This window comes from Meles meles, chromosome 19 (assembly GCF_922984935.1).
Source record: "Meles meles chromosome 19, mMelMel3.1 paternal haplotype, whole genome shotgun sequence".
In the NCBI taxonomy this organism is placed as follows: domain Eukaryota; kingdom Metazoa; phylum Chordata; class Mammalia; order Carnivora; family Mustelidae; genus Meles; species Meles meles.
Genome location: NC_060084.1, coordinates 32,741,379 through 32,765,522, shown reverse-complemented (window position 1 = coordinate 32,765,522; position 24,144 = coordinate 32,741,379). Strand labels below are relative to the sequence as shown.

At 42.9% G+C, this 24,144-nt stretch overlaps 1 protein-coding gene across 2 annotated transcripts in view; it reads left to right on the top strand.

Annotated features, from left to right (window-relative positions):
- Positions 1-23,828, top strand: part of TENT4B (terminal nucleotidyltransferase 4B) — a 66,882-nt gene extending 43,054 nt beyond the window's left edge. The window contains exons 2-12 of one of the 2 annotated variants that reach the window (XM_045988059.1): positions 8,286-8,409; positions 10,118-10,164; positions 11,670-11,790; positions 14,327-14,434; positions 16,072-16,200; positions 16,952-17,165; positions 18,539-18,665; positions 18,769-18,872; positions 19,117-19,163; positions 21,013-21,177; positions 22,299-23,828. In XM_045988059.1, the coding sequence (XP_045844015.1) occupies positions 8,286-8,409; positions 10,118-10,164; positions 11,670-11,790; positions 14,327-14,434; positions 16,072-16,200; positions 16,952-17,165; positions 18,539-18,665; positions 18,769-18,872; positions 19,117-19,163; positions 21,013-21,177; positions 22,299-22,475 (1,363 nt within the window). In that variant the 3' untranslated portion in view covers positions 22,476-23,828. Of the gene's footprint in view, positions 1-8,285; positions 8,410-10,117; positions 10,165-11,669; positions 11,791-14,326; positions 14,435-16,071; positions 16,201-16,951; positions 17,166-18,538; positions 18,666-18,768; positions 18,873-18,975; positions 19,164-21,012; positions 21,178-22,298 lie in introns of both variants that reach the window. The other variant, XM_045988058.1, reaches the window with a different exon arrangement.
- Positions 23,829-24,144: the final 316 nt, after the last annotated feature.

Sequence of the window (24,144 nt, the reverse complement as noted above, 5' to 3'; positions counted from 1 at the left end):
AGGAAATCAAATGAAAAAGCCATCCTTCTGAAACACTGGCCTAATAAAGCGGTGGTCCAAAAACAGAACAACAATGATATTGAAAATGAATGTTCTCATTTCTAGGAAAGCAGGTGTGAGCACCTCCGAAAAGAAGAAAATGAAAACGTTATGATCTAGTACACAGAAACAGGATCAATTCTCTGTACTTTTACCCCGGGGTCCTGAGCAAGGAGGGGTTGATGTAGCGAACAGAGCATTCCTTAACTATGAATAACAGTTTTAAATGCCTCCAAAGTTTGCAGAAGATTGTAGACTGTTTTTCCTTTTAATTTTTATGTCATCATATTTTTTCTTTACTTTTAAATCTTAGGATACAGTAAGAATTATTTGGGGTGTGAATATGTTTCTTGTCTACAAATAGAAGAGGTAGAAGGCTTTTTCCTTTAGTTTTGATATTGGTGATTTTCCTAATTAGGCATGGCTTTTCTTCAGGTGACCTTGTTGTATCTTTATCAGTACTGTAGAAAATTACACACATGGTGCTGACCTTAAAATATAAAGATAATAAGGTATTCTATTTTTTTAAAAAGATGTATTTATTTATTTATTTGACAGAGAGAGAGAGATCACAAGTAGGCAGAGAGGCAGGCAGAGAGAGGGGGAAGCAGGCTCCCCACTGAGCAGAGAACCCGAAGCGGGGCTTGATCCCAGGACCCTGAGATCATGACCTGAGCCAAAGATAGACAACTGACTGAGCCACTCAGGCATCCCAGGAAGTTTTTTGTTTTTTATTTTGGTTTGTAGAGGGGCACGATATGGAGACCTATTAGCTCCAGAGGATAAGAAAGAAGGATGAACCAGGGAAGACTGAAATTTCCATTTGGAGAAACAGTAATTCAGGGAGGAAAACACAAGGAGAAGGAATAGATTTTGGAGAAAGATAAGGAATTTAGTTTTGTATTTATTGATTTTGAAGTGACAGCTGGGTAGGAGTGTAGTGTCTAGCTGGCAGCTGAAAATATAAGAGTGTGTGTGTGTGTGTGTGTGTGTGTATTTCTTTGTAAACTTTGAATTCTAGAGCCTTCTGAAGATGCCATTCAGACCGCAACAGTCTCACCCTGGGGCTTGCTGTTACTCACACCTCTTGGTGCCTACGTGCATTTGAGAAAAATCAAACAGTACAGAAGGACAGAAATCCCTCAGCACCTCAGACCTCAGTCCCAGTCCCCAGAGGAAACTACTGCCAGCGGTGTTTATGTATTCTTCCGGAACTTTGTCTTGCATATACATACACTTCTCAGTCTGTAAATCCCTGGAAAGGGTGAGTCAGACACCGACAGAAACTCCATACATACCCTGTGTCAGGCATGCGGCATGTTGTGTCCTGTGTCTGTTGCTCTGTGCGTGGGTTTGGGGTCCCTCTGTGTCCCCACGGGTCAGTGCTGTTCACAGGCTGACCCCTGAGTTCCTTCTGCAGATGCTCGGGTTCCCCAGTGGGGAATTTGTAACTTTTCGGTGTGTGGGGCTGGATACGTGAGTCTTTTTCTCCTTTAAATGTTCGTTCTCTTCCGTGAGTATTCACTGTCGTCATAAAAATATACAAAGGTGGGCGCCTGGGTGGCTCGGTCAGGAGAGCATGATCTCAGGGTTGTGAGTTCAAGCCCCACGCTGGACACAGAGCTTACTTAAAAATAAAGGTTAATTAACAATGGTAATTAACATGTATGAGTTTTTAAAAAAGATTTATTTATTTGAGAGAGAGGCCACAAGTGAGAGGGCCAGAGGGAGAAGGAGAGAGAATATCAAGCTGACTCCCTGCTCAGTGCAGAGCCCGAAATGGGGCTTGATCTCATGACCCTGAGATCATGAACTGAGCGGAAGCCAAGAGTCAGATGCTCAACTGACTGCACCACCCAGGCCCCCCTAACATGGATGCATTTTTAAAAGGTAGACTATTTAGGGGCACCTGGGTGGCTCAGTGGGTTGAAGCCTCTGCCTTCAGCTCAGGTCGTGATCCCAAGGTCCTGGGATCGAGCCCCGCATCGGGCTCTCTGCTCGGCAGGGAGCCTGCTCCCCCTCCCCCTCTGCCTGCCTCTCTACCTACTTGCAATCTCTGTCTGTCAAATAAATAAATAAAATCATAAAAAAAAAAAGGTAGACTATTTAAATGTATATGTATTTTAGATGATTTATTTATTAGGGGCCCCTGGGTGCCTCAGTTGGTTAAGTGTCTGCCTTCGGCTCGAGTCATGATCTCAGGGTCCTGGGATTGAGCCCCATGTTGGTCTCCCGCTTCTCCCTTTCCCCCTTGCTTGTGCTCTCTCTTGCTCTCTCTCAACCTTTAAAAAAATTTTAAAAAGATTTATTTATTTATTTGAGAGAGAGAGTAGGTGGGAGGGGCAGAGCGAGAAGGAGAGAGAATCTCAAGCAGACTCCCTCACTGAGCGTGGAACCTGATCTAGGGCTCGATCTCATGACTCTAAGATCACGACCTCAGTTGAAATCAAGAGTCAGATGGTCAACCAACGATGTCACCCAGTGGCCCCTAAATGTATACAGTTTTTTTTTTAGATTTTATTTATTTATTTGACAGAGACACAGCGAGAGAGGAAACACAAGCAGGGGCAGAGGGAGAGGGAGAAGCAGGCTTCACGCTGAGCAGGGAGCCCGATGTGGGGCTCAATCCCAGAACCCTGGGATCATGACCTGAGCCGAAGGCAGGTGCCTAATGACTGAGCCACCCAGGCACCTCTAAATGTATACAGTTGTAAAAAGTGAATTCATCCCCACCCCTGATTCACTTACCGGATTTAGTCACTGTGAACAGTGTGGTACATAGACTCTGTTCTGTGAGTTGGGGGTTGGGAGAACTAAATACACACACACACACACACACACACACACACACACACACACACACACACACACTTCTACATGGGAAAATATAAAGAAAACGACAAATGGCCTGTAATCATTTTAAATAGTTAATAACCCCTTTGGAAAAGCAGACAAACAAACACACACTGATGGTTTGAAGAGAATTCTTAGTTTTACTGTACTGCTCTATACTAGGACAGCATGATGTGAAATAAAACGTTGGTCTCCCTAACGCTCCCTGCCGTGCCCTGTCCTTAAGGTAATCACTGTTAACTGTTCTCCTTCCAGAAAATTTGTAGTGCCAATAGGAACTCTGTGTGTGTGTGTGTGTGTGTGTGTCTTTAATGCACTTGAAATCTTGTTAAGCACATTGTTCTTTTTCCTTGAAGTTTAACACATGGTGGATCGTCCTCATCAGCTCAGATAGCTCTGCTTCCTTCTTTTGGATGGATGATTGGCTGCCATTTAAGGGGGCGCCAGTGAGTGCTGCTCTGATTATTTAATTGGATTCCATTGATGGACATTGAGGCTGTTCCTTTATTTTTTAGTATTCCAGATAATGCTGTGGTAAATGTCATTATTCCCTCAGTACTTCTGAAGGATGAAAAGAAAGGGAATTTAAATAAAAACAGCTTTACTGGAGTATAATTGATATACAAAAAACTGTATGTAGTTAATGCAAACAGTCAACCTTATGAGTTTGAACATAATGCATATACCCCTGAAACCATCACTACAATTGGGGTACTAGACAGGGTACTACTAGCACCTGGGTGGCTCAGTCAAGTGTCTGCCTTCGGCACAGGTCATGACCCCACATTGGGTCTGTGCTTAGGATCTTCTGTCTGTCCCCGCCCCCAGCTTGTGCTGTCTCTCTCTCAAATAAATAAAATCCTTTTTTTAAAAAAAGATAATAGACCTATCCAATACCTCCAAAAGTTTCCTTGTGTCCCCTCCCCTTTTCTGTGATAAGAATACAATACACCCTCTTAACAGGACATTTTTAAGTGACTAATACAGTGTTGTTGCCTGTAGGCGCTGTGTTGCACAGCAGATCTCTAGAGCTTATCTTGCTTAACCCTGACTTTATGCCCATTGACCCTCTCTCCTGCGTCCCTCCGCCAGCCCCTGGCAGCCGCCATTCTGTCGTCTGCTTCAGTGGGTTTGGCTGTTATAGATACCATGTTATGAATGGACTGGTTTATTTCATTTAGCAAAATGTCCTTCAGGTTCATCCATGTTTCAGGTTTCATTTTATTTTATCATACTGCTTTTCTAGAATATACCCTTCCTTTGTAAACAGGGAGTGGAGTGCTTTCTTGCTCACTTTTCCTTAAAACAAAACAAAACAACAGAATACACCAATGCCCTGAGGAAGGCACTGTGTTTTGGTCATGTACGAGTTTTGATCAAAAGTTATATCTTCAAATTAAAATGAGAAACTGTAAGGCTGGGTAGGAGACATTTGGCTGTATTTACCAGTTTAACCATCCTGAGTTTTGATCCAGATGTGGGAGAAGCTGGAATTTCCCTGTGTGGCTGGAGGATGTCAGAGGCGTAAAGTTCCACTGATTCGTGAAAGCCAGTCTACAGAGTGTCTCCAGTCTCCAGCCTTCAGTGGGTCACCGTGCTGTGCGAGCAAAGGGTGCCGGGCGCATAGTGGGCAGTCCAGAAATGGGACATTGTTCCCTCAGGGTTCTTTAAGCACCTCGGTGTACGTGGCACCCTGCCAGGAAAATTACACAGTCCGCAGAGATAGAGTGACCTCGAGATTATTTAAAAATCTGTACTGGCGGTTTTTTCCTCAGTATACTAAGATCTCTCGCTCAGTTCTTGAAGTTTACACGTAGTTAGTTACGTGTAGGTGAGAGAGGCCGTGATGTTTGTGAGCCCCGTGTGGGCAGGAGGTGGGTTCTCCTGTTCTTGCTGTTCAGGTATGTTTGAGCTTCGCTAGCCGTCCTTGGTCACCCCTCCCTTCCTCCTCCCTGCTTCCGTTGTCCCACGGGCAGATCAATGAGAGAGTTAGGATAACCTGTGGAACCAGTTCTTCCTAAATAGGGAGATGGTTCCATGGAATATTAATGCTCAGGATGGTCTTATTTCACAAGCTTATCCACCTTAAGGTGCTCATTAGAAACCTAGAATCCTAGTGATAAATGGGATTTTAGAATCCTTTCCATTTTCCACCAAATTCAGAAGTGTCTTTGGGGTACCTGGCTGGCTCAGTTGGTGAAGCATGTGACTCTTGACCTTGGCATTGTTTGAGCCCCACGTTGGGTATAGAGGTTGCTTATAAATTTTTTTTTTAAGATTTTATTTATTTTAGAGAGAGAGCGAATGCAAGTGTGGGGAGGAGCAGGGTGAGTGTGAAGCCGGGCTGAGCGTAGAGCCCGACATGGGGCTTGATTCCCACAACCCTGAGATCCTGACCTGAAGTCAAGAGTCAGACCCTTAACCAACTGAGCTACCCAGCCACCCCTAAAACCTTAAGAAAGAAAGAAAGAAAGAAATGTCTTACTAGATCTTTGTTTGCCTCATGGTCATTTAGTTTATTTACCCTTGTAGTGACAACCTCACTACAAGGGTAAATAATGGGTTGCCTTCAACCCTGCAGCTGTGGTCCTTGGAAAGCTCTCCTTCTGGTCATCTGAAGCCTGCCTGTGGTGGAACGGTGTGGAACTTATACATTATCTGTCACAAAACTACTTTAAATGAGTATTTCTTTTCATTAGATGGAAATTACCCAGGACGAGGATCATGTTTGACTGACTAAACTTCTTTCCTTCTACTGCGTTGAACTGGGCACTCCATAATGTTTAGAGAATAAATTCTCACTCAGTTTCTTATGATTTGAAGATTAACAGAAAGCGGGGCTAAATATTTTTTGTCTGTGTTTGAGTTAGAAACGGTGTAAATGGGCCTTTGTGGAGTAGATACTGTCGCGTTTAGGGGTTTTTCCCATTGGTTAAAATGGAAGTATCCCTCAGTGGTTTGGAACCACAAATACACTTCGATCATTCATAGCAGACGATCCAGTTAGGTAAGAAGAAATCTGTTTTCCTTTTAATTTGTGGTCCTCATCCTTCTGAAAGAGCAGCACAAGCTGTGAACTTTCTAGCCTGATTATTTTGGCTGTTGTCTTCAAGAAGCTGAGGGGGTTACCCTTGGAAAAAAAGTCTGGGAAGTTTTACGAAAAAATCAGAAGGTGAGCTCCTAAGGTACCCAGCAGTGTACCCGGGAAGACTTGACCTCACTGGCAGTGTGCGGATTCGTGTGCAAAACACCCTAGAATTTTAAAGTCCAGGGTTTTTGTTTGTTTTTTTGTTTTTGTTTTTTTTTGTTGTTGTTGTTGTTTTGGTTTTGTTTTTGCAGTATTGCACAGTACACAAGCCAAACAACACTACAAATCATTCCCTACCAGATGGCCCAGGTTTTGACATGAAGGGCCCGAAAAGGATCCTGGTTGCTAACCCCTAGTTTGTGCCTGAGGACACAGAGGCTGGAAAGCACCAGTCCCTTTCTGAAGGAACACAGCTGCCCTCAGGCAGAGCCTGAGTCTAGAACTCAAGTTTTCTGACTCTTAGTCTAAAATAAAACATTAGGAGAGGCAGAGACTGTTGATTGCTTACTTGGCCATGTTTTAAATGTTCTACCAAGTGGGGGTTGGGAATTAGGCATTTTGTTTTCCTTCCTCAAAATCATTTTTGTTTTCTTGGCGCTTCCAGCTTCCTGCAACTCCTGTAGTATCTTTAAACCAGGATCCATCATGACTGTGTTCCTGTGAGGCTGCCCGCATGCCTGCCCCCCAAGCCCACAGGGGGCCCCTGTCCCTCCCAGCACTTGGCAGGCACTTGGCAGCCCGTCCTGTTAGTGCTCTCCTCCTGGCCTCCTGCAGCGCCACCACTGTCTGAGGAGGCCCTGCGAGATCTGTCCTCATGCGGCCACTGCAGCTGCCTGCAGCGGCCGCTGGGGTCGCCAGCAGTCAACACCAGTTTAGCTGATTTCCTCCCATTTCCCCTTCTTTCCCTCCTAACCGAAGCTCCTCCCAGCTGCACCTGTTGCCTTCGGTGTCTTCTGTCCTCTGCCAGTGCTAGTCATTGACTCTGCCTGCTGCTTAGTAGCCAGCCTGGGGGGGCTTTTCCTTTCCTCCTGCTCACTGATTCCCAGACTCTCAGGCTTCAGCCCTTGCCGGCCTCCTCCCTCCCTCCTTCCCAGTGCGCTGGAGCCCATCCCTTTCCTGTGCCGCCCGGCCGCCCAGCCCTCCCGCAGCTGCAGCGTGTATGGACTACTCCCCGCATCCAGTCTCGTCTCTCTGCCAGTCCGTTGTTGGCTCGGTTGCCAGATGACTCGTCTTCAGACGCAGCGTTTTTGACGTCCGTCTTTCCCTGATCCCTCTCAGCAACACTGAAGTAGCTCCTCGTTCCCCTCGGGACGTCCAAACTTCTTCGCTCCTCATTCAGAGCCCGCTGTGGTCAGGGGCCTGCATTCCCCGGTTGCTTCTCCCCTTCCTCCGGTGGCTGCAGCCTGTGTAGTTTGCAAAGTGCTTCCTGGGGAAGCCTCGTTCCTCCTGGGCTCTGCAGGCCTTCAGCTCCTTCATGGAGCCTTGTCTGCCGGCCATTCTCTTCAGGTCTTTGCAGACGGTTCCTGGCTCCCTTGTTCACTGACACTTGATTCACTAAGCAAACATTACAAAGGACATGCCACCTTGCTCCTGTGAGGAACGGATTATGGGGGGCGGGTTAAGAAGGTCAAGTCTCTGTGGCCAGGAGGCTCGCCCGTAGCATCTGGATTCTGCATCTTTCTGTGTTTGTGTCTACTGGATTGCAAGCGTAAAGGCAGAGGCCAGGCCTTAATTAACATTTAAAAATTTTTTAAAAGTCACCAGCACCTGTCCACTGAGCAAGTATTCTGCAAGGAAATGTACTAAATGCTGGGAAAGCTGCTACTCCATGTCCATTAAGACTTGTCTTCTTGGAATTTCTTATTTTATGTAACTCTCCTGGCATTTTTAAAAAAATTAAATTCTGTATGTTTAGCCTAGCATCAGTTGTAACATTAAAATTAAGGTAGAAACCTATGGGGGCGCCTGGGTGGCTCACTCATTAAGTGTCTGCCTTCGGCTCAGGTCGTGATCTTAGGGTCCTAGGATCGAGCCCCACATCAAGCTCTCTGCTCAGCGGGAAGCCTGCTTCTCCAAACTCTCCCACTCCCCCTACTTGTATTCCCTCTCTCACTGTGTCTCTCTCTCTCTGTCAAATAAATCTTTAAAAAAATTTTTTAAGGTAGAAACCTATGAACATAAAGTCATTAGCAAAGTTACAAGACTTAATTAGATAAGTTTATTTAAGATAGTGATTTCTCATTAGACTGGGCTTGCCCATATTAACTTTTCTGCTTTTTTTTTTTTTTTTTCCCCTTCCCTGCAGTCTGCATGAAGAAATCAGTGATTTTTATGAATACATGTCTCCAAGACCGGAGGAGGAGAAGATGAGGATGGAGGTGGTGAACAGGATCGAGAGTGTGATTAAGGAGCTCTGGCCTAGCGCGGACGTGAGTACTGCCTGTCCGGGTAGCTGAGTGCCGAGGGCCATGTCCCTGTCCGCAGGATGGACAGTCTCAGGAGTCCTCACACACAGGTCTATGTGCATTGGAACGCTTATGGTCCAATTAAATTTTAAAGGCAAACAGTTTCATCTAGCTGTTGGAATTTGGGGCATCCTGATTTTTTGCAGTGAATTGGATGACTTAGTTCAAACTATTTCTTTGTGCTGAATAGCAATACTAAAGGGAATCATGAATAATAATAATAATAATAATTCAGGAATCATAAGTATACAGAGAAGAAAGACAAATCAGGCCTTCTTGTAGTAGTGTGTTATTGGATCTGATGTATGAAAATCCCACTACTGTTTTGTTCCAACCTGCCGGTATAAATGTTATGTGATTATTTATAGCTGAACGAAAATGTCAAGTAGGAGTTTCTCATGTCATTAGAAGTGCATTTTCTTGGGCGAATGCAGGCATAAGTCTGTTTTCCTCTCTTGATACTGCTATTTCCTTCTTTCTGGCCCTTCCTTGTCTCCCTGTGCAGACTCACCCAGTGAACAGAACTTTGGCCCAAGATTTCCTCTTTGCTTATTTGTGGTTCTTTTTGTTGAAACTAAGTGAATACCTTTTTAGGTCTTTTTTTTTTTTTTTTTTTTTTTTGAGGGTCTGTTATACAGTTTTGTGCATTCAAAGAAGTTAGAATGCATTACTCTGTGTTAAATGGCTTTTCTTTAGACTTCGTCATGGGATGGTGATGGGGGAGCCAGGGAAGTTTCCTTTGTCCTGTTGGCAAAACAGAAGAGCTTCGAATAAAATACTGTAGGTGAAGGGAATGGGGTAGGGGGAGGGCACTGATATTTTATTGAGCAGCTACTGTGTGATCACATGTGATTCCAGTCCATGGTTCTCAGTGGCAGCTGAGTTTGCCACCCAGGGGTCCCTTGGCAGTGTCGGAACATTTTTCATTATCATTGACTGGTAAGGTGCTCTTGGCATATGGTGGGTAGAGGCCAAGGGTGTTCCTAAATGCTATGATGCACAGGACAGCCCCTCCCAGATGGCTGTCTGCCCTGAACGTCAGCCATGCTGAGGCTGAGAAACCAGGATTTGGATTAATCCTCCTTCTTTGGAGGTGGGGGGTTTTATCCATCTTTTGTTCCCAGAGGAGAGACCCGTAGCTGTGATTCCATTCTCAGGTCCAGCTCACCTTAGGCTGAGCAATCACCCTTTTGTGCAGTTCTTCACCCACCCTGAGCCTTGCACCGTGCTCCCTGGCTGGGGTAGGATGTGTCAGTACAATGCTAGGATGACACTGCCTGCTGTTCCCCAGGGAGCTGGCCTCCCGCTGGGAGAGTCTGACCCTGAATAACTCAGGGGCCTTGAGAAGATGCTCGCTTAGGGAACCCAAATTCCACCTTTGTTGAACAGGCCTCTGGCTTATAAGTGAACACGAATGACTTGAATATTACTTTTGAAAGTTTTCTGTTTCACTCTGCATTTGATATTTTAACCGTACAAGTTTAAAGTATATTCCTAATGTCTGCGTAGGAGGTAGCATCCCTGCTTCTGGAAAGCATGGTGTTACTTAAAAAAAAAAGCTCTTGTAGTACTAAAAAATACCAACAGAGGGTAGCAGAACCTTGACATTTCTCCATTGCATGGCGGCTTTCATCGGGTCCATACCTTAATGCAATAATTTTTTCTATTTCAGGTCCAGATATTTGGAAGTTTTAAAACTGGCCTGTATTTACCTACTAGGTTAGTACATTTGTGAAGCTTTCAGGGGATTGTGCATTTTTTTAGATGTTGGCTGTTGACGGTGGAAGAGTAGAAGCAGAAAGAGATTTATGAAATGAAAATTCACTTTATCAGTATTTTATTCGAATTACCTTGAGGGTAGAGTGTCACTTGAGATGAGCCTCTCAGACTGATACCTGTGTGGTCTGGGATGGAGGTGGAAGGGCGCAGGTAGCAGTGGGCTCGGCTAAGTGTTCCAGCAGGTGACCGCCTGCCTGCAGAGAGCTGTTCGCCTCCATAACTCAGCCCACTCACTCAGACGTCCCTGCCGTATTATGGCAAATCACGTGATCATACAGTACAGCTGTGTACCCCCCCCAAAGGCCAGCTCTGTCATTGTTCTTAAGAGCTCAGACTATTAGCTGCTGTTCTGGCCTCTGGACCTGGAGCTTCAGGCTCCAGACTCTTCTCGGAGGAAGGCCCCTTGTTAATGTCAGTCTTCTTACATGAGGCCAGTCACGGCCCCCCCACCTCGGGCAGGGCGGGGCCTTTATGGGGATGATAAGGCTTTCCTGGGGGCCAAAAACGTGTTTTCTATCAACTGAAATTTCACCATGTGTTTGTTTTTGCTTTTATTGTGGTAAGAACACTTCATGTGACATTTACTCTCCAAACACAGTTTTGGGCTTACAGTACAGTACGATTTTAACTCTAGGCATCCATCATGTTTTTGATTTTTGAGCTGGATTTGATCTACTTTTCCCAAACTTAAATGTGTTGATGCGGAGAGATCCTAGCAGTTTCTGTTCTGCCCGTTGCTCTTGTAGGCCTGCAAAAAGCCGTAAAATATCCAACTTGGAGTTCATGAATAGTTTTCCTTATTTAGATCCTGAGTGTCAGCAAAACCCTGAGTCACTCTGAAAATTTTAATTGAATTTTCTGAGTACGTAGTACATTCCCATAGTTCAGATTGAAAAGGCGCAGCAATAATTACCGTGAAAAGAGCGGATCCCACCTGTGTCCCCTGCTCCTTGGAGGAGCCCCGGTACCCATTTCTCACACATCCTTCCATGAACGTTCTATACATATAAAAGGAAATGCGTGTGTGTCTTCTTCCTTTTTCATCCAAATGATGGCATCCCACATACACTGTTTGCAACTTAACTTTTCACACTTAATTACCTGAATCAGAGTCAGTTCATCTCATCCACATGGGCACGTCTCAGGTTTTCTAGTCCCAGAAGCCTTTATGAACAGGAAATGTTCACTGGTGTTTTTCGAGGTTTTACTTCTTTCAAAAACCCCCGTTTCCTGAGGCCTGACTTCTGTGAAATCACCAGCAGGAGATGGTTGTTAAGGTCACCAGCCTCCCCAAAGCAGCCACCACCAACACATTTTGGTCTTCATTGGGCAGTGTGAGAAATAGGTTTTCACTGCACTAATTTGAAGTCTGGAAGCCTGAGCGTGAGTGAAAACGAGTACAGTTTCTTCTTCAAACAACTTTTGTGTGTATGTTCTGTGCTCAGTGACATTGATCTCGTGGTGTTTGGGAAGTGGGAGAACCTTCCCCTCTGGACCCTGGAAGAAGCCCTTCGGAAACATAAAGTTGCTGATGAGGATTCGGTGAAAGTTCTAGACAAAGCAACTGTAAGTTCTTCTGACATTTCATCTAAACATTTCCGGTTACTCGTGCATGAAACTTGCAAAATTAAAATTTAATTTTGGTGAGCAGAGTTGGCTTCTCAGTAAAAGATTCTCTTCTTTCATTAATGATCATAGTTGTATATAAATTTTGTTTGTGAAATAAATGAACTTGTGGTTATATAGTTCTTTAAAAAATAATACTCAAGGGGCACCTGGGTGGCTCAGTGGGTTAAGCTGCTGCCTGCAGCTCAGGTCATGATCCCAGGGTCCTGGGATCGAGCCCCACATGTGACTTTCTGCTCAGCAGGGAGCCTGCTTTCCTTCCTCTCTCTACCTGCCTCTCTGCCTACTTGTGATCTCTGTCTGTCAAATAAATAAATAAAATCTTTAAAAAAAAATACTCAATTTTATCACATATAATATCACTGTAGAGTTTTTACATATAAAAAGTATAATTAAAAATATGGCCCTCGGGTGGTTGGGTTATGGACACTGGGGAGGGTATGTGCTTTGGTGAGTGCTATGAAGTGTGTAAATCTGGCGATTCACACACCTGTACACCTGGGGCTAGTAATACATTATATGTTAATAAAAAATAAATAGAATACTAGAAAACTAGAGACCAAAAAAATATGGCTCTCTGTTAAACAGTTTATAGTTACACAGAAGGTCGTGTTCTTCTCTTACTTTGCGTCCTTGAAAAATTGTATATGCAGTTGACCTTGACCAACATGGGGTTCCCTACACAGTTGAAAATCCACCTGTGACCTTGGATGCCCTAAAAACTACTAAGAGCTCTCTGTTGACTAGGAGGATTACTGATAACATAAACAGTTGGTTAGCACATATTTTGTGTGTTATATGTATCATAGACTATGTTCTTAGAATAAAGCAAGCTAGAGGGAGGAAAATGTTAGGAAAATCATAGGGATAGTACATTTACAGTATTGCATAAAATTGTGTAAAATTGCAGCCACACAGTTGAAACTTGTGTTGTTCAGGGGTCGACTGTGAAGGAAATTTTATAGATGAGGAACTTGATATTTTAACTATATCTGGATTGGCCATTAAAGAACTTTTGTGGGTGCTCATCACAGAAATAAATGTATCTATTTTAGAAGTTTGGAGTTTTGTATGTTAGCTTTTCTTAGAAGAAAAACAACTCATACTATTTCTTACCAAAAGCTATCAATTTGGAGACCCAGTTTTGCACACAGATTTTGCTGGCCTGAGTTTTCTAATACATGGTACAAATAGAGCCTTTAAAAAAAAAAAAAAAACTTATATAAGTAATCTCTGTACCCAGCATGGGGCTCAAACTCACAACCCTGAGATCAAGAGTCACATACTCTAGGGGCTCCTGGGTGGCTCAGTGGGTTAAAGCCTCTGCCTTTGGCTCAGGTCATGATCTCAGTGTCCTGGGATCAAGCCCTGCATCGGGCTCTCTGCTCTGCAGGGAGCCTGCTTCCCTTCCTCTCTCTCTGCCTGCCTCCCTGCCTACTTGTCATCGCTGTCAAATAAATAAATAAAATCTTTAAAAAAAAAAAAAAGAGTCACATACTCTTTTTTTTTTAAAGATTTTATTTATTTATTTGACAGAGAGAGATCACAAGTAGGCAGAGAGGCAGGCAGAGAGAGAGGAGGAAGCAGGCTCCCTGCAGAGCAGAGAGCCCGATGCGGGGCTTGATCCCAGGACCCTGAGATCACGACCTGAGCCGAAGGCAGCGGCTTAATCCACTGAGCCACCCAGGCGCCCCCACATACTCTTTTGACTGAGCCAGCCATGCACCCCAGAGCTTTTTTTTTTTAATTTTTTATTTAAGTTCAATTTAATTAACATATAGTGTATTATTAATTTTGGAGATAGAGTTCAGTGGTTGATCAGTTGCATATAATACCCAGGGCTCGTTACATCACATGCTCTCCTTAATGCCCACCAGCCAGTTACCAACCCCCTCACCTCTCTTCCAGCAACCCTCAGTTTATTTCCTATGGTTAAGAGTCTCTTATGGTTTGCCTTTTTAAAATTTTGTAAGAATTTCTAATATCTCCTATAAATCATTCAATCATTTTTTAAATTTGAGACTAATTCTATGTCTTAACTTCTCTTGGTAGGTTGTTTTATAGGCTAGTTGCAAAACTGACCAATAAAATACCAGTGGATTATTGTGTTTAACCTAATCTCGCAGTTTACTCATTAGGAACAGTTTGCTGATGGGCCTGACATTCATAAGCCTTGGTGTTATACTGAGTTGGAAACTGTTATCCAAAGCACAGAATATTGAGGAAGGTTTTTGTTACTTGATTTCAAAATCCTAAACCAGTCGAAATGATAGAGGACACTGTGTGGGGCTAAACGCTGAATATGTAAAGTACCCCACAGGCCCAGTGAACCGTGGCGTGCAGTGTTCGGGACCCTCGAGGGTTTTTGTGTCCTCATGAGGAGGCTGAGACCTCGAGTCTAGTAACCTTTCCATCCCCCGACTGTGTTGTTTAATTTGGTTCCTATATTTTAATTTTGCCTTTCTTCTCTTTCTAGGTACCTATTATTAAATTAACAGATTCTTTTACTGAAGTGAAAGTTGATATCAGCTTTAATGTACAGAATGGCGTGAGAGCAGCTGACCTCATCAAAGATTTTACCAAGGTCAGAGAATTCGTACTGTTGATTCAGTGAAACTCTGAGAAATGGAGTTTGGTTTGGAGGTTCTGTTGCGGTAGTGTTCTGATACGCCTTGCTAAGCCATTTTTATGTGCGTATTGCTGACCAGTGCTGCTTTTCTGTGCGGTGGCCTTACTTTCCTTGAATCTGCTTGTAATAATCAGTAATTTTATAATGTGACTTCAAGTCCAGGGTTTGGAAACCTTTTGAGGAACTTCTCTGCTCTTGATTCTTCCTTTTAGGGGAGATAAGGGCTGAAATGCTGAATAATCACTCTTGTCTGCTTTTAATCTCTCAAGAGTTTAGATGAGGAACATCCTGACTCCCCAGGTCTCCTGTAAGGGAGTTCCTGCAGGTTTCCCTGCTTTGTCTTGAGGTGATTTCATGTCTATTTTCATTTGTCCCTCATTCTTCCAAGACATGAAGAATTTGTCAACATCTTTAGAACATTCTCATGCGTAGACATGTCAGCCTGTTTCTCAAGAGACATTAACTGCTTCACATAGAATATCTTTTCTGTACACTCAAAATACTTCTATGGACTCTACAGATTCACCTTTTTTGTTTCTTTTTTAGAAAAAAATGTAACTACCTTATCGTTGTAAACATTATATTCTTGTATAAGTGTGTAGAGTATAGGAAAGCAGAGAAAGGAAAAGATTATCCATAATCCTACTCTTTTGGAGGTGTTGGGTGTGCGGAAATCTTCTTTTTCCCAGAAAAGAAACCTTTTTTTTCAATTGAGAATGATATGCGTGATAGAAAATTTACCAGTATCAAAGGAAAATGGAAAATGAGTCACTTTATACCTTAGGTTTAGATCAGTTTCATGGGATTTGCCATCATCAGCCTTTCTTTTTGGCTTGTTTATCCTGTTGAAATTTTTGTTTTTCCAAGAAATTTCTCAAGTTTCTGTGAACTCTATTATCTTTTTCTACCCACCCCTCTCTCCTCCAGCAACCCGCACTTTGTTTCTGATGATTATCCTCTTGAAATTTTTAACAAAATGGCATGCTATATGTACATCCTCTCATACTTTTTAGAGGTTTTCATGCCAGCACAGACCGGTTTCCTTCACAATAGTCCTTTGTCAGGGTGTGTCCTGCTTTGTGTCACTGCCCCTGCCCCGGGGCTATGCACAATCATCTGGAAACCCTGGTCTGCTTGCCAGAGTGCCACCTGAGGAAAGTGCTTCCTTCCAGTCCCACTAGTGTTGTGTTTTACGTGTTCAGAATTTGTCCTGTACCGTTTCTGTTACCTGTTTACAAGTCAGTAGCATATGGTAATAGATAATAATATAGTGAGAAATAAATAGATATGCAGTGTAGTAATAAATATGGTAATAAATGAGTGTCCTCAAATATATGCTCATGTTTCTGTCCCATAGTGAGTGCTTAGAAGCTGTTATTTACGTCTACCTGTTTTAGATCTTTAGATGTGAGGAGAAAATCCTTAATTACTCACAGCTTATTTTTTTTCTAGCTTGCTCTTAAAATAGAAAATTAAGTGGATTGGATATCTCCACTTAAGTTTGTAATGTAAAGACCAGTTTACACTCTTGAAAATGCTTTAGCACAATTACTGAAATAGGAATTCACTGAAAATATAATTTTCTTTTTCAGAAATACCCTGTATTACCATACTTGGTTTTAGTATTGAAACAATTCTTATTACAGAGGGACCTTAATGAAGTATTTACAGGTGGAATTGGTTCATATAGTCTCTTTTTAATGGCAGTCAGTTTCCTTCAGGTAAGTTGTTTGATTATACCATGCCTAGTGTGCACCAAAATAAAATAGATCAATTTGGAATCATTTTGGGGGAAAATGTAAATCAAGTTCTAATTGGAATGCTTCCCTTAATTACTTACGACTTTTTCTTCTAAACTGGGTACCTTTTTATAATTTAACAAATAAGTATTTTTAAATCCCAGGAACGAATTTTTTTGTTTTTAATCTCGTATGTTCAAGTAGTTTTGAGAATCCTCACTCAGATTTTAACATGTGTAGGTATGGCGTGGTTTCCGTAAGTGTAAGTAGTAGTATAAATGTGAAAAACAAGAATCACTTCTAAGCCTCTAATCTTAGAAGTTCAGCTGGAATTGAGATCGGCTATCTGGGTGGAGTGAGTTTTGAAGTCTTAACATCGTCTGTGACTGTGTGTATGGGGCACAGTGTTTCCAACAGCCCGACTCTGCTCGTGAGTCACAATGGCTTCCCTGGTGGGCTGGGCCCCGTCAACCCCGTCAGCACCCTTGGGCAGCTGTAAAATTCAGCCTTGAATCTTATAAACAGATTGTCGCCCCCGTTGTGTACCTGTGGGCTTTCGTGTTGTCTGTACCAGCCGTTTACGGCCGCCGTGCCTCCATTTCCCTGTCAGCTGCTATCCTCGCCAAAATTAGGATAGTGCTGTTTTGTGAAGTTACGATGTCACTTGTTCTCCCCACCTTGATAATTTAGAGAAAAGCCAATGTAATTTCTTTTTTTTTTTTCCTGGTTTTAGTTACATCCCAGGGAAGATGCTTGCATCCCCAATACAAACTATGGTGTTCTCTTAATAGAATTTTTTGAATTATATGGACGACACTTCAATTATTTAAAGACTGGCATCCGGATAAAGGATGGTGGTTCATATGTGGCCAAAGATGAAGTACAGAAAAGTATGCTCGATGGCTACAGGCCATCGATGCTTTATATTGAAGATCCTTTACAACCAGGTATTGAAATTAGGTAAATTTGTGGGCATTCAAAGAAAGGGCGTTGTCAGTATTGAACTTCAAGCTCTCTTTAGAGGCGAGGCTCCTGGCCTGCTCAGTCATTGGAGCATGCGACTCTTGATCTTGGGGTTGTGAGTTCGAGCCCCAGGTTGGGTGTTGAGATTACTTAAATAAGTAAATCTTTCAAAGAAAAACCTCTTTAGATGAAAAATGAAAGATTAACTTCTGATTGTACACATTCTTTTTCATCAAAATATTTTGTACGAAAACACACATGCACACGTGCACACACCAGAAAAACACGCCTCCCATACTCCCAGTGTGTTGGGAGTAGGATCCGTCTGACCCCAAGAGGCCAGGGAGTATAGATATAGGTATTAGCCGCTGGGGGAGGGAGGTGTTTGTGCGCATCTCCAGACTGAAGGCCGTTTTTTTGCTTTGTTGTGTCCTCATTGCCCCCGATTCCAGCCAGTTGTCACTCAAGGCTTTCAGTGAGGTTTCTGAAGTCCTTAGAGGCAGTGAGCCTGATAAATACATCAGAAATGATGAGCAAAAGGGCTCAAGGAGACCATTTGTTTGCCTTTTGGGCCCCTTCTTTCATCTTCTAATTTTACCTGGTTGGTCTCCCTGTGCCTTTCACAGCTTCCCATTGGCTTGAAAGGGACTAGGAGATCCCTTCCCTGCTTACGTGGGGCTATGTTTGTTTGCTTGTGTCCTAGTTTTTCTGGGCAATATTTTTTTTCTCACTATAACTGTAAAAATACTAAGATTCTACGTTATCAGACTTCAGTGGAGATGCCTTTAGTCATTTGCTTAACGTGCTAACTTTGAAAACGGATAAGGAAAGGGAGTTGAGAGAGAGGGTAGTTGCCCAGGGGCTCTTTTCTGGCTGATTGTGTCGTATTATAAGCATTAATAGTTCTGCGTGTTTATTCATTGAGGGGATGTTTGTCAGGGGGCTACTCGACCCAAAGGGCACAAAGATTTTCAGCAAGATGGTCCTTGCTCAAAATTTCTTGCCAGAGATATTTGGATAGCTAACAGAAACAAAAGATAGGGATGTCTCGTCTTATAGCTTGGTTTCACTCTTAGGAGAGCGCAGGGGGTTAACTCCTTTTGTTTGCATGACTATGTGGGATAGTCCCTGTTGGGCCAGAGTGCATTTAGGCAGTGTCTATGCCATAACGTACTTACTGCATGATACACACATTCAGAGCCTGGGGAGTTGTGGGGACGGCTGCCTGCCCGGCTTCTTTGTGCAACTGTAGCAGGAAAGCAATTCCCCGTGCTCTTCTGGAACAGGGCCCTTGAGCATTTAGTTCTTCCTAAGCAGTGGTCACGCTTACTATCTTCTATATGCATTTCTTTTAAAGGTAATGATGTTGGAAGGAGTTCATATGGGGCCATGCAGGTGAAACAGGCCTTTGATTATGCCTATGTTGTTTTGAGTCACGCTGTCTCACCAATAGCCAAGTACTACCCCAACAACGAAACGGAGAGGTAAAGGCTTAACTAAAGTCAGCCCGTTGGGTCAGAATTGATTGTGGCTTCTTATCTCCAAATTAATGACCCCCCCTTCTCTTTTTTCTTTGAACACGTGCAGCATACTAGGTAGAATAATTAGAGTGACCGACGAAGTTGCCACGTACAGAGATTGGATCTCAAAGCAGTGGGGCTTGCAGAACAGGCCCGAGCCTTCGTGCAATGGTAAGAACTTTTCGTTGATTGATTGACCGAGCATTAGTGGCTTTTCTGTGTTGTGTGTGTTTAATGGGAAGAAACGTTTTCCAATCTTTTGCCACTCTTTCAGGAAATGGTGTTACCTTGATAGTAGATACTCAGCAGTTAGATAAATGTAATAATAATCTATCTGAAGAAAATGAAGCCCTTGGAAAATGTAGAAGTAAAACTTCGGAATCTCTTAGTAAACACTCTTCAAACTCTTCATCAGGTCCAGTGTCTTCCTCTTCTGCCACACAGTCCAGCTCCAGTGATGTCGTAAGTATGAGGACACGGCTTTTCTGAACCTAGACGCTAAGGAGTTCTGTTGTGGGGGTGACTCTGTCTAGAGGGCTAAGCCCATCTCCTCTTATTTGCTACTGGGAAATTTTAATAACTTCACTGATTGTACATGTCCCCCACTCTGGATGGAAATTGTTAAGCATACGGCAAGAGTGAAAGAATTGTAGCGAGTGCCCGTGTATATCCCCGTTAGATTCTGCCATCAACATGTGCCTTGCTTATCCCGAAGTTAGCCGTTCTTCCGTCTCTCTGTCCACTAATTCAGCTTATTCTTCGATACAGTTCAAAGTAAATTACAGACACTTCCCCAAAGTACTGCAGCGTGCTCCTCATGACCAGAGTTCAGTATTTGTATAGTTTTTTCTTTTGATATAAAATTGACGCACGAGGAAATCGTAATTGTACTTAACCACGCTGTACACATGTGTAACCCCAACTATAACAAGATACAGACTGTTACCGTCCTCCCAGAGAAGTCCTTCATAATGCTTTCCAGTCAGTCCCGCATCCACCCCAGAGGTAACTGCTGCTAGGATTTTCTGATACCCCGGGTTGGTTTCTCCTGTTCCAGAATTTCACTTGAGCAGAATGATTACAACGTATACTCTTTTGCGTAAGGCTTCTTCCGCTCAGTAATGTTTTTGAGCTTCTTGATGGAAGTTTCAAAAATTGAGATATAATTCACATAAGGTTTGCTGTTTTAAAATGTGTAGTTCGGTGGTTTTCAGTGTATTTCAGTGTATCCACCACTGTCTAAGTCCGGGACATGGCCGTCATCCACACAGAAACCTGGTAGCAGCCCCTGACGATTCCTCCTTCCCCGCGGCCCCCTGCAGCCGCGCCTCTACTATCTGACTCCAGCCCTGACTGAATTTTTAGAATCAGTTATACCTGCAGTTTTCCTCATCAGGGTTAATTTTGAGTTTATTTAATTGAAATATAAAATGGGTTTACCCATTACTTGAATTTTGACTTTATTAAGTGTATGACATAAAGAGTAATCTAAATATGGAAGGGATGTGATTTTATGCTGTTGTTGATGACACGTGTCCCGGTGGAGTCAGGAGGAATCCTCACATGGCAGTCTCCTGTGTGCCTCTGGTTCCCAGAACAGAGCTGTGCAGGACGCCACTGAGCGGGAGGTCCCAGAAGCAGCGGGGTGGGGACAGAGATGGCCTTAGGAGGGAGCCTTAGGGCCCAGGAGTGTGTGCCGCTGGGTAGAGCGTGGAGGGGAAGTGTCGAGCTGAGGGGAAAAGTAGCTGAGGGGAAAAGTAGCGCAGTCCAGGCCCAGGCAGTCCAGAAACAGGTGGAGCGCAGCCCATGGTCTCCAGGAAGGCCTTCATGGGGGAGTGGGTGGGGTTGGTTGGAGGCCTCACTGATGGGTTATCGCAGACTCGCCAAAATCGAGACTTCAGAACCAATCATTTTGGATTTGGTTGAGTCAGGACCTAGGGCCTTATCTTTGCCACGTTCTTTCCACGGTACCATGGTTCATTTCCTGTAAATAGTTGTGCAAATAAACTTGAACCTCTGTGAGCCCCTTCAAGGTCGGTTAGCGAGGTTGGGCGTGGACAATAGATTTAGCAATGAACAGGGACCCTCTGATAAAGTAACCCATTTTGAATGTTTGGAGGGAAATTTGTGGAAGAAGGAAACCTTTAGCAGCTAATTTTATAAATTCCTCAGGGGGCTTCCTTTAACTCCCAGATATTTAAATTTAGTCCCAAGAGTACCTAGCCGATGTTGTTTATCCTCCTGAATACTGAATTTCTAAATTATTAATATGTCCCATTATAACTCCTATGACTCGTATGACTTGTGTTAGGATTCCGACGCGACGCCGTGCAAAACCCCGAAACAGCTGCTCTGCCGTCCGTCCACTGGGAACCGAGTAGGGTCGCAAGATGTGTCCTTGGAGTCCTCTCAGGCAGTTGGGAAAATGCAGAGCACCCAAACCACTACCACCTCCAACAGCACCAACAAATCTCAGGTGTGTGGAATGTGCGGTTTTGATCATTAGTATTCAGTACAAAATATTTAGAACTTCTTACACGTGAATTTCTATATGTTACATGGAAGATAGACATATATATACACATCATGGGCTTGAAGAAAACTCTATGTTTAAAGGACAAACCTGGTTTTTCTAAGAAGTTCCACAGCACAGTGCTTCTAGTAATAGGATGTCCTGAAGATCGTCATGAGACACCACTATAATATAAACCTCTGATGGGAATTCAGTGGCTTGTCCTTATAAGGTGTCCCAACCCACCTTATTGCAGATTCAGCATTAAAAAAAATTGCATTGAGTCATAAAAGATTGACTTGTACTTGGAGTGAGCTCCCGTGAAGCTTGTGCATGACCTCGTGGCAATGTCGTGCATATCTGGGAGTAACAGATCCTTTCTGATATTTTAACACTCAGTACCTAGTTGCTTGTGTTGAAATGATCAGGCAGTAGTCAACCATGGTCATTCAGTGCCCTCAGCTTTGACTTAAAAAGGCCACAGAAAGTACTCTATTTTCAGTTTTGTAGTTGCCTAAAATTTTGTTGATCATGAAGAATGAATCAGCATGAGGAAAGGAGCCATCTCATACTGGGCTCTGACCCTCAGTGCCCTGGGGACCCTGCAGAAGGCCTTTAAGCAATAGAGACGGGTTCTTAACGTTCATCACCTCCCGTGTGACCTGACTCCCAGAATCCAGTGTACCTCTACAGCCCTCATCATGTGCACCAAACCCAGATCCATTTAGAAATGTCAGTTAAAGTGACAGCAGGGAAGGGGCTGCTAGGTGTGACGACCACTGACAGGACAGCGCACCTGTGTGTCTCAGGGCTTCTTCCAGTAATGCCATTTATTATGTGCTGCATTGGTGGGTAGGTTCCTTGAGAAAAGGGTTAACATTCCGTGCCCTCTGTTAGGAAGTCAAGGCAGTATTCCAGTATTTCCAGTAAGTGTTAGAGCTCAAGAGTGTGAACCCCCGTAGCATCGTTTTCTCCCACATAAGTCAGCGTATTCCTCGTGTTGAAAGTGCCCCAAGTCAGGTCTTAGCAATGGTCTGTTGAATCCACAAGACTGATGTCTCTTTGACCACTTTGTTTCTCTGCAGCATGGATCAGCAAGGCTCTTTCGTTCTTCCAGCAAAGGCTTCCAAGGTACAACTCAAACAAGCCATGGTTCCTTGATGACAAACAAACAGCATCAAGGCAAATCAAATAATCAGTATTACCATGGCAAAAAGAGGAAACACAAGAGGGATGCCCCCCTCTCAGACCTTTGTAGATAGTCGGCGTTGTACGATGGACTGTCTTCTGTGTGCAATGATCTCATGCTCAGGACAGTTGGATAGGGACTCCTGGCATTCGGGAGCCTTACACTGTTCAGACTCTGATTTAGCAACTGCGTTTTTTCCCAGCTCGCCACGGAATGGATCATGAAGACTGACAACTGCAAAAACAAAAAGCAAGCAAAAAAGGGGGAAAAAAAAAAGGCTGCTCATTTGATAAGTCATATGCTACAACAGGGTCATTTTAAGATTTAAAGCTTGAATGTAAAATAAATCTATTTCTCATTGGCTTTATGCAGAGTTATAGGGAATAGTATTCAGTGTGGGTAGGGTGATAGAAACAAAAACCGATTTCAGAGGATGGGGTGGGGAAAGAAAACAAAAGTATCTCATAGGAAGTCCAGATTCCAAAGGGGAAAGTGATCTGTGCATGTTTTCTTTTCTTTTTTTTAATATTTTTGCATATATTTACCATTTTATTGTGTGTATATATAGATGACCATATAGGAAATTGATATTTGTAATAGTGGATTTGTTAATACTTTTTACATAACATTACTGTTTAAATTGTAAACAGATTTTTCTCAGGATTAGTTTGAAAAATAATCTGACTTGTCATCTTAACATCCATATATAGGGAAGTGATTAGTTCTATTACTCAATTTGTTTTCCTCAGCATTGAAATGACTTACTAGAACCCTTGTGACCTGCTGCAAAAATTTTTCCTCTCTAAAGAAAAGGTTTATGGTGGCAAATGACGTTTTATTTTGTAAAAAAAAAAAAAAAAAAAAAAAAAAAAATGTACTATGTACTTTTGTGTAAACACTGAAAAATCTCTAGTCATCTCTAAGAATTACCTTGCAACTGTTTTTCTATAGTGCTGTCGTCTTGGGCAATGGGCAATTACATGACTTTGTGTTTGTTTCCTTTGCAGTCTTTTTTGTTTTCTTTTGCTTTTCTTCCTAATAGGAAAAAAAAAAAAAAAGCCACCCACGTCCGGTCCCGTTGCTGTGGCAGTGACTCCCCGAGTTCCACAGACTTTGCATGCGAGCTCCTCTAACCCTGTGTACCGCGCGCGCTTGTTTTTCTCATCTCTTCTTCTTTTTTAAATCCATGCTTAACTACTGTGGGAGAGAATACCTGTAAACAGCTTTAATTAAATCATACTTATAAAAAACTATTTTCTTATACTCCACTTTATGCTTTTGGTATTGTTGATCTTTAAAAATTAAATGGTCTTTGATAATGGATCTATTTTGTATTGCCTTATTAAGACCAAATACTTCTTGTCATCCCATTCTTTATCCTCTCCTTCCATGGAATTGTTATCTTTAATTAAAACTTTTTAAAACATTGGCTTGTTTCAATCCTACTGTAAATTTTGGTTGTGGTCCGCTTTGAGCGCCAATGAGATGTGTAATTCTGTTATCCATCACATGCTGAGTTTGAAACTCGGGAATATTGAATATAATAGGATGTAAGTGACATTTCTGAAAATGCTTTCTTTCAATGTGAAAGCTCTTATGTTTAGCATCAGTGTGTGTGGCTCTGTTAATTATAGCCATTTCTGAAATGAGATTCTTTGATAGATACGTATATATATACATATACGTGTGTGTGTATACATGTACACACACGCACACACACATATAAAATACTATTGGCTTTT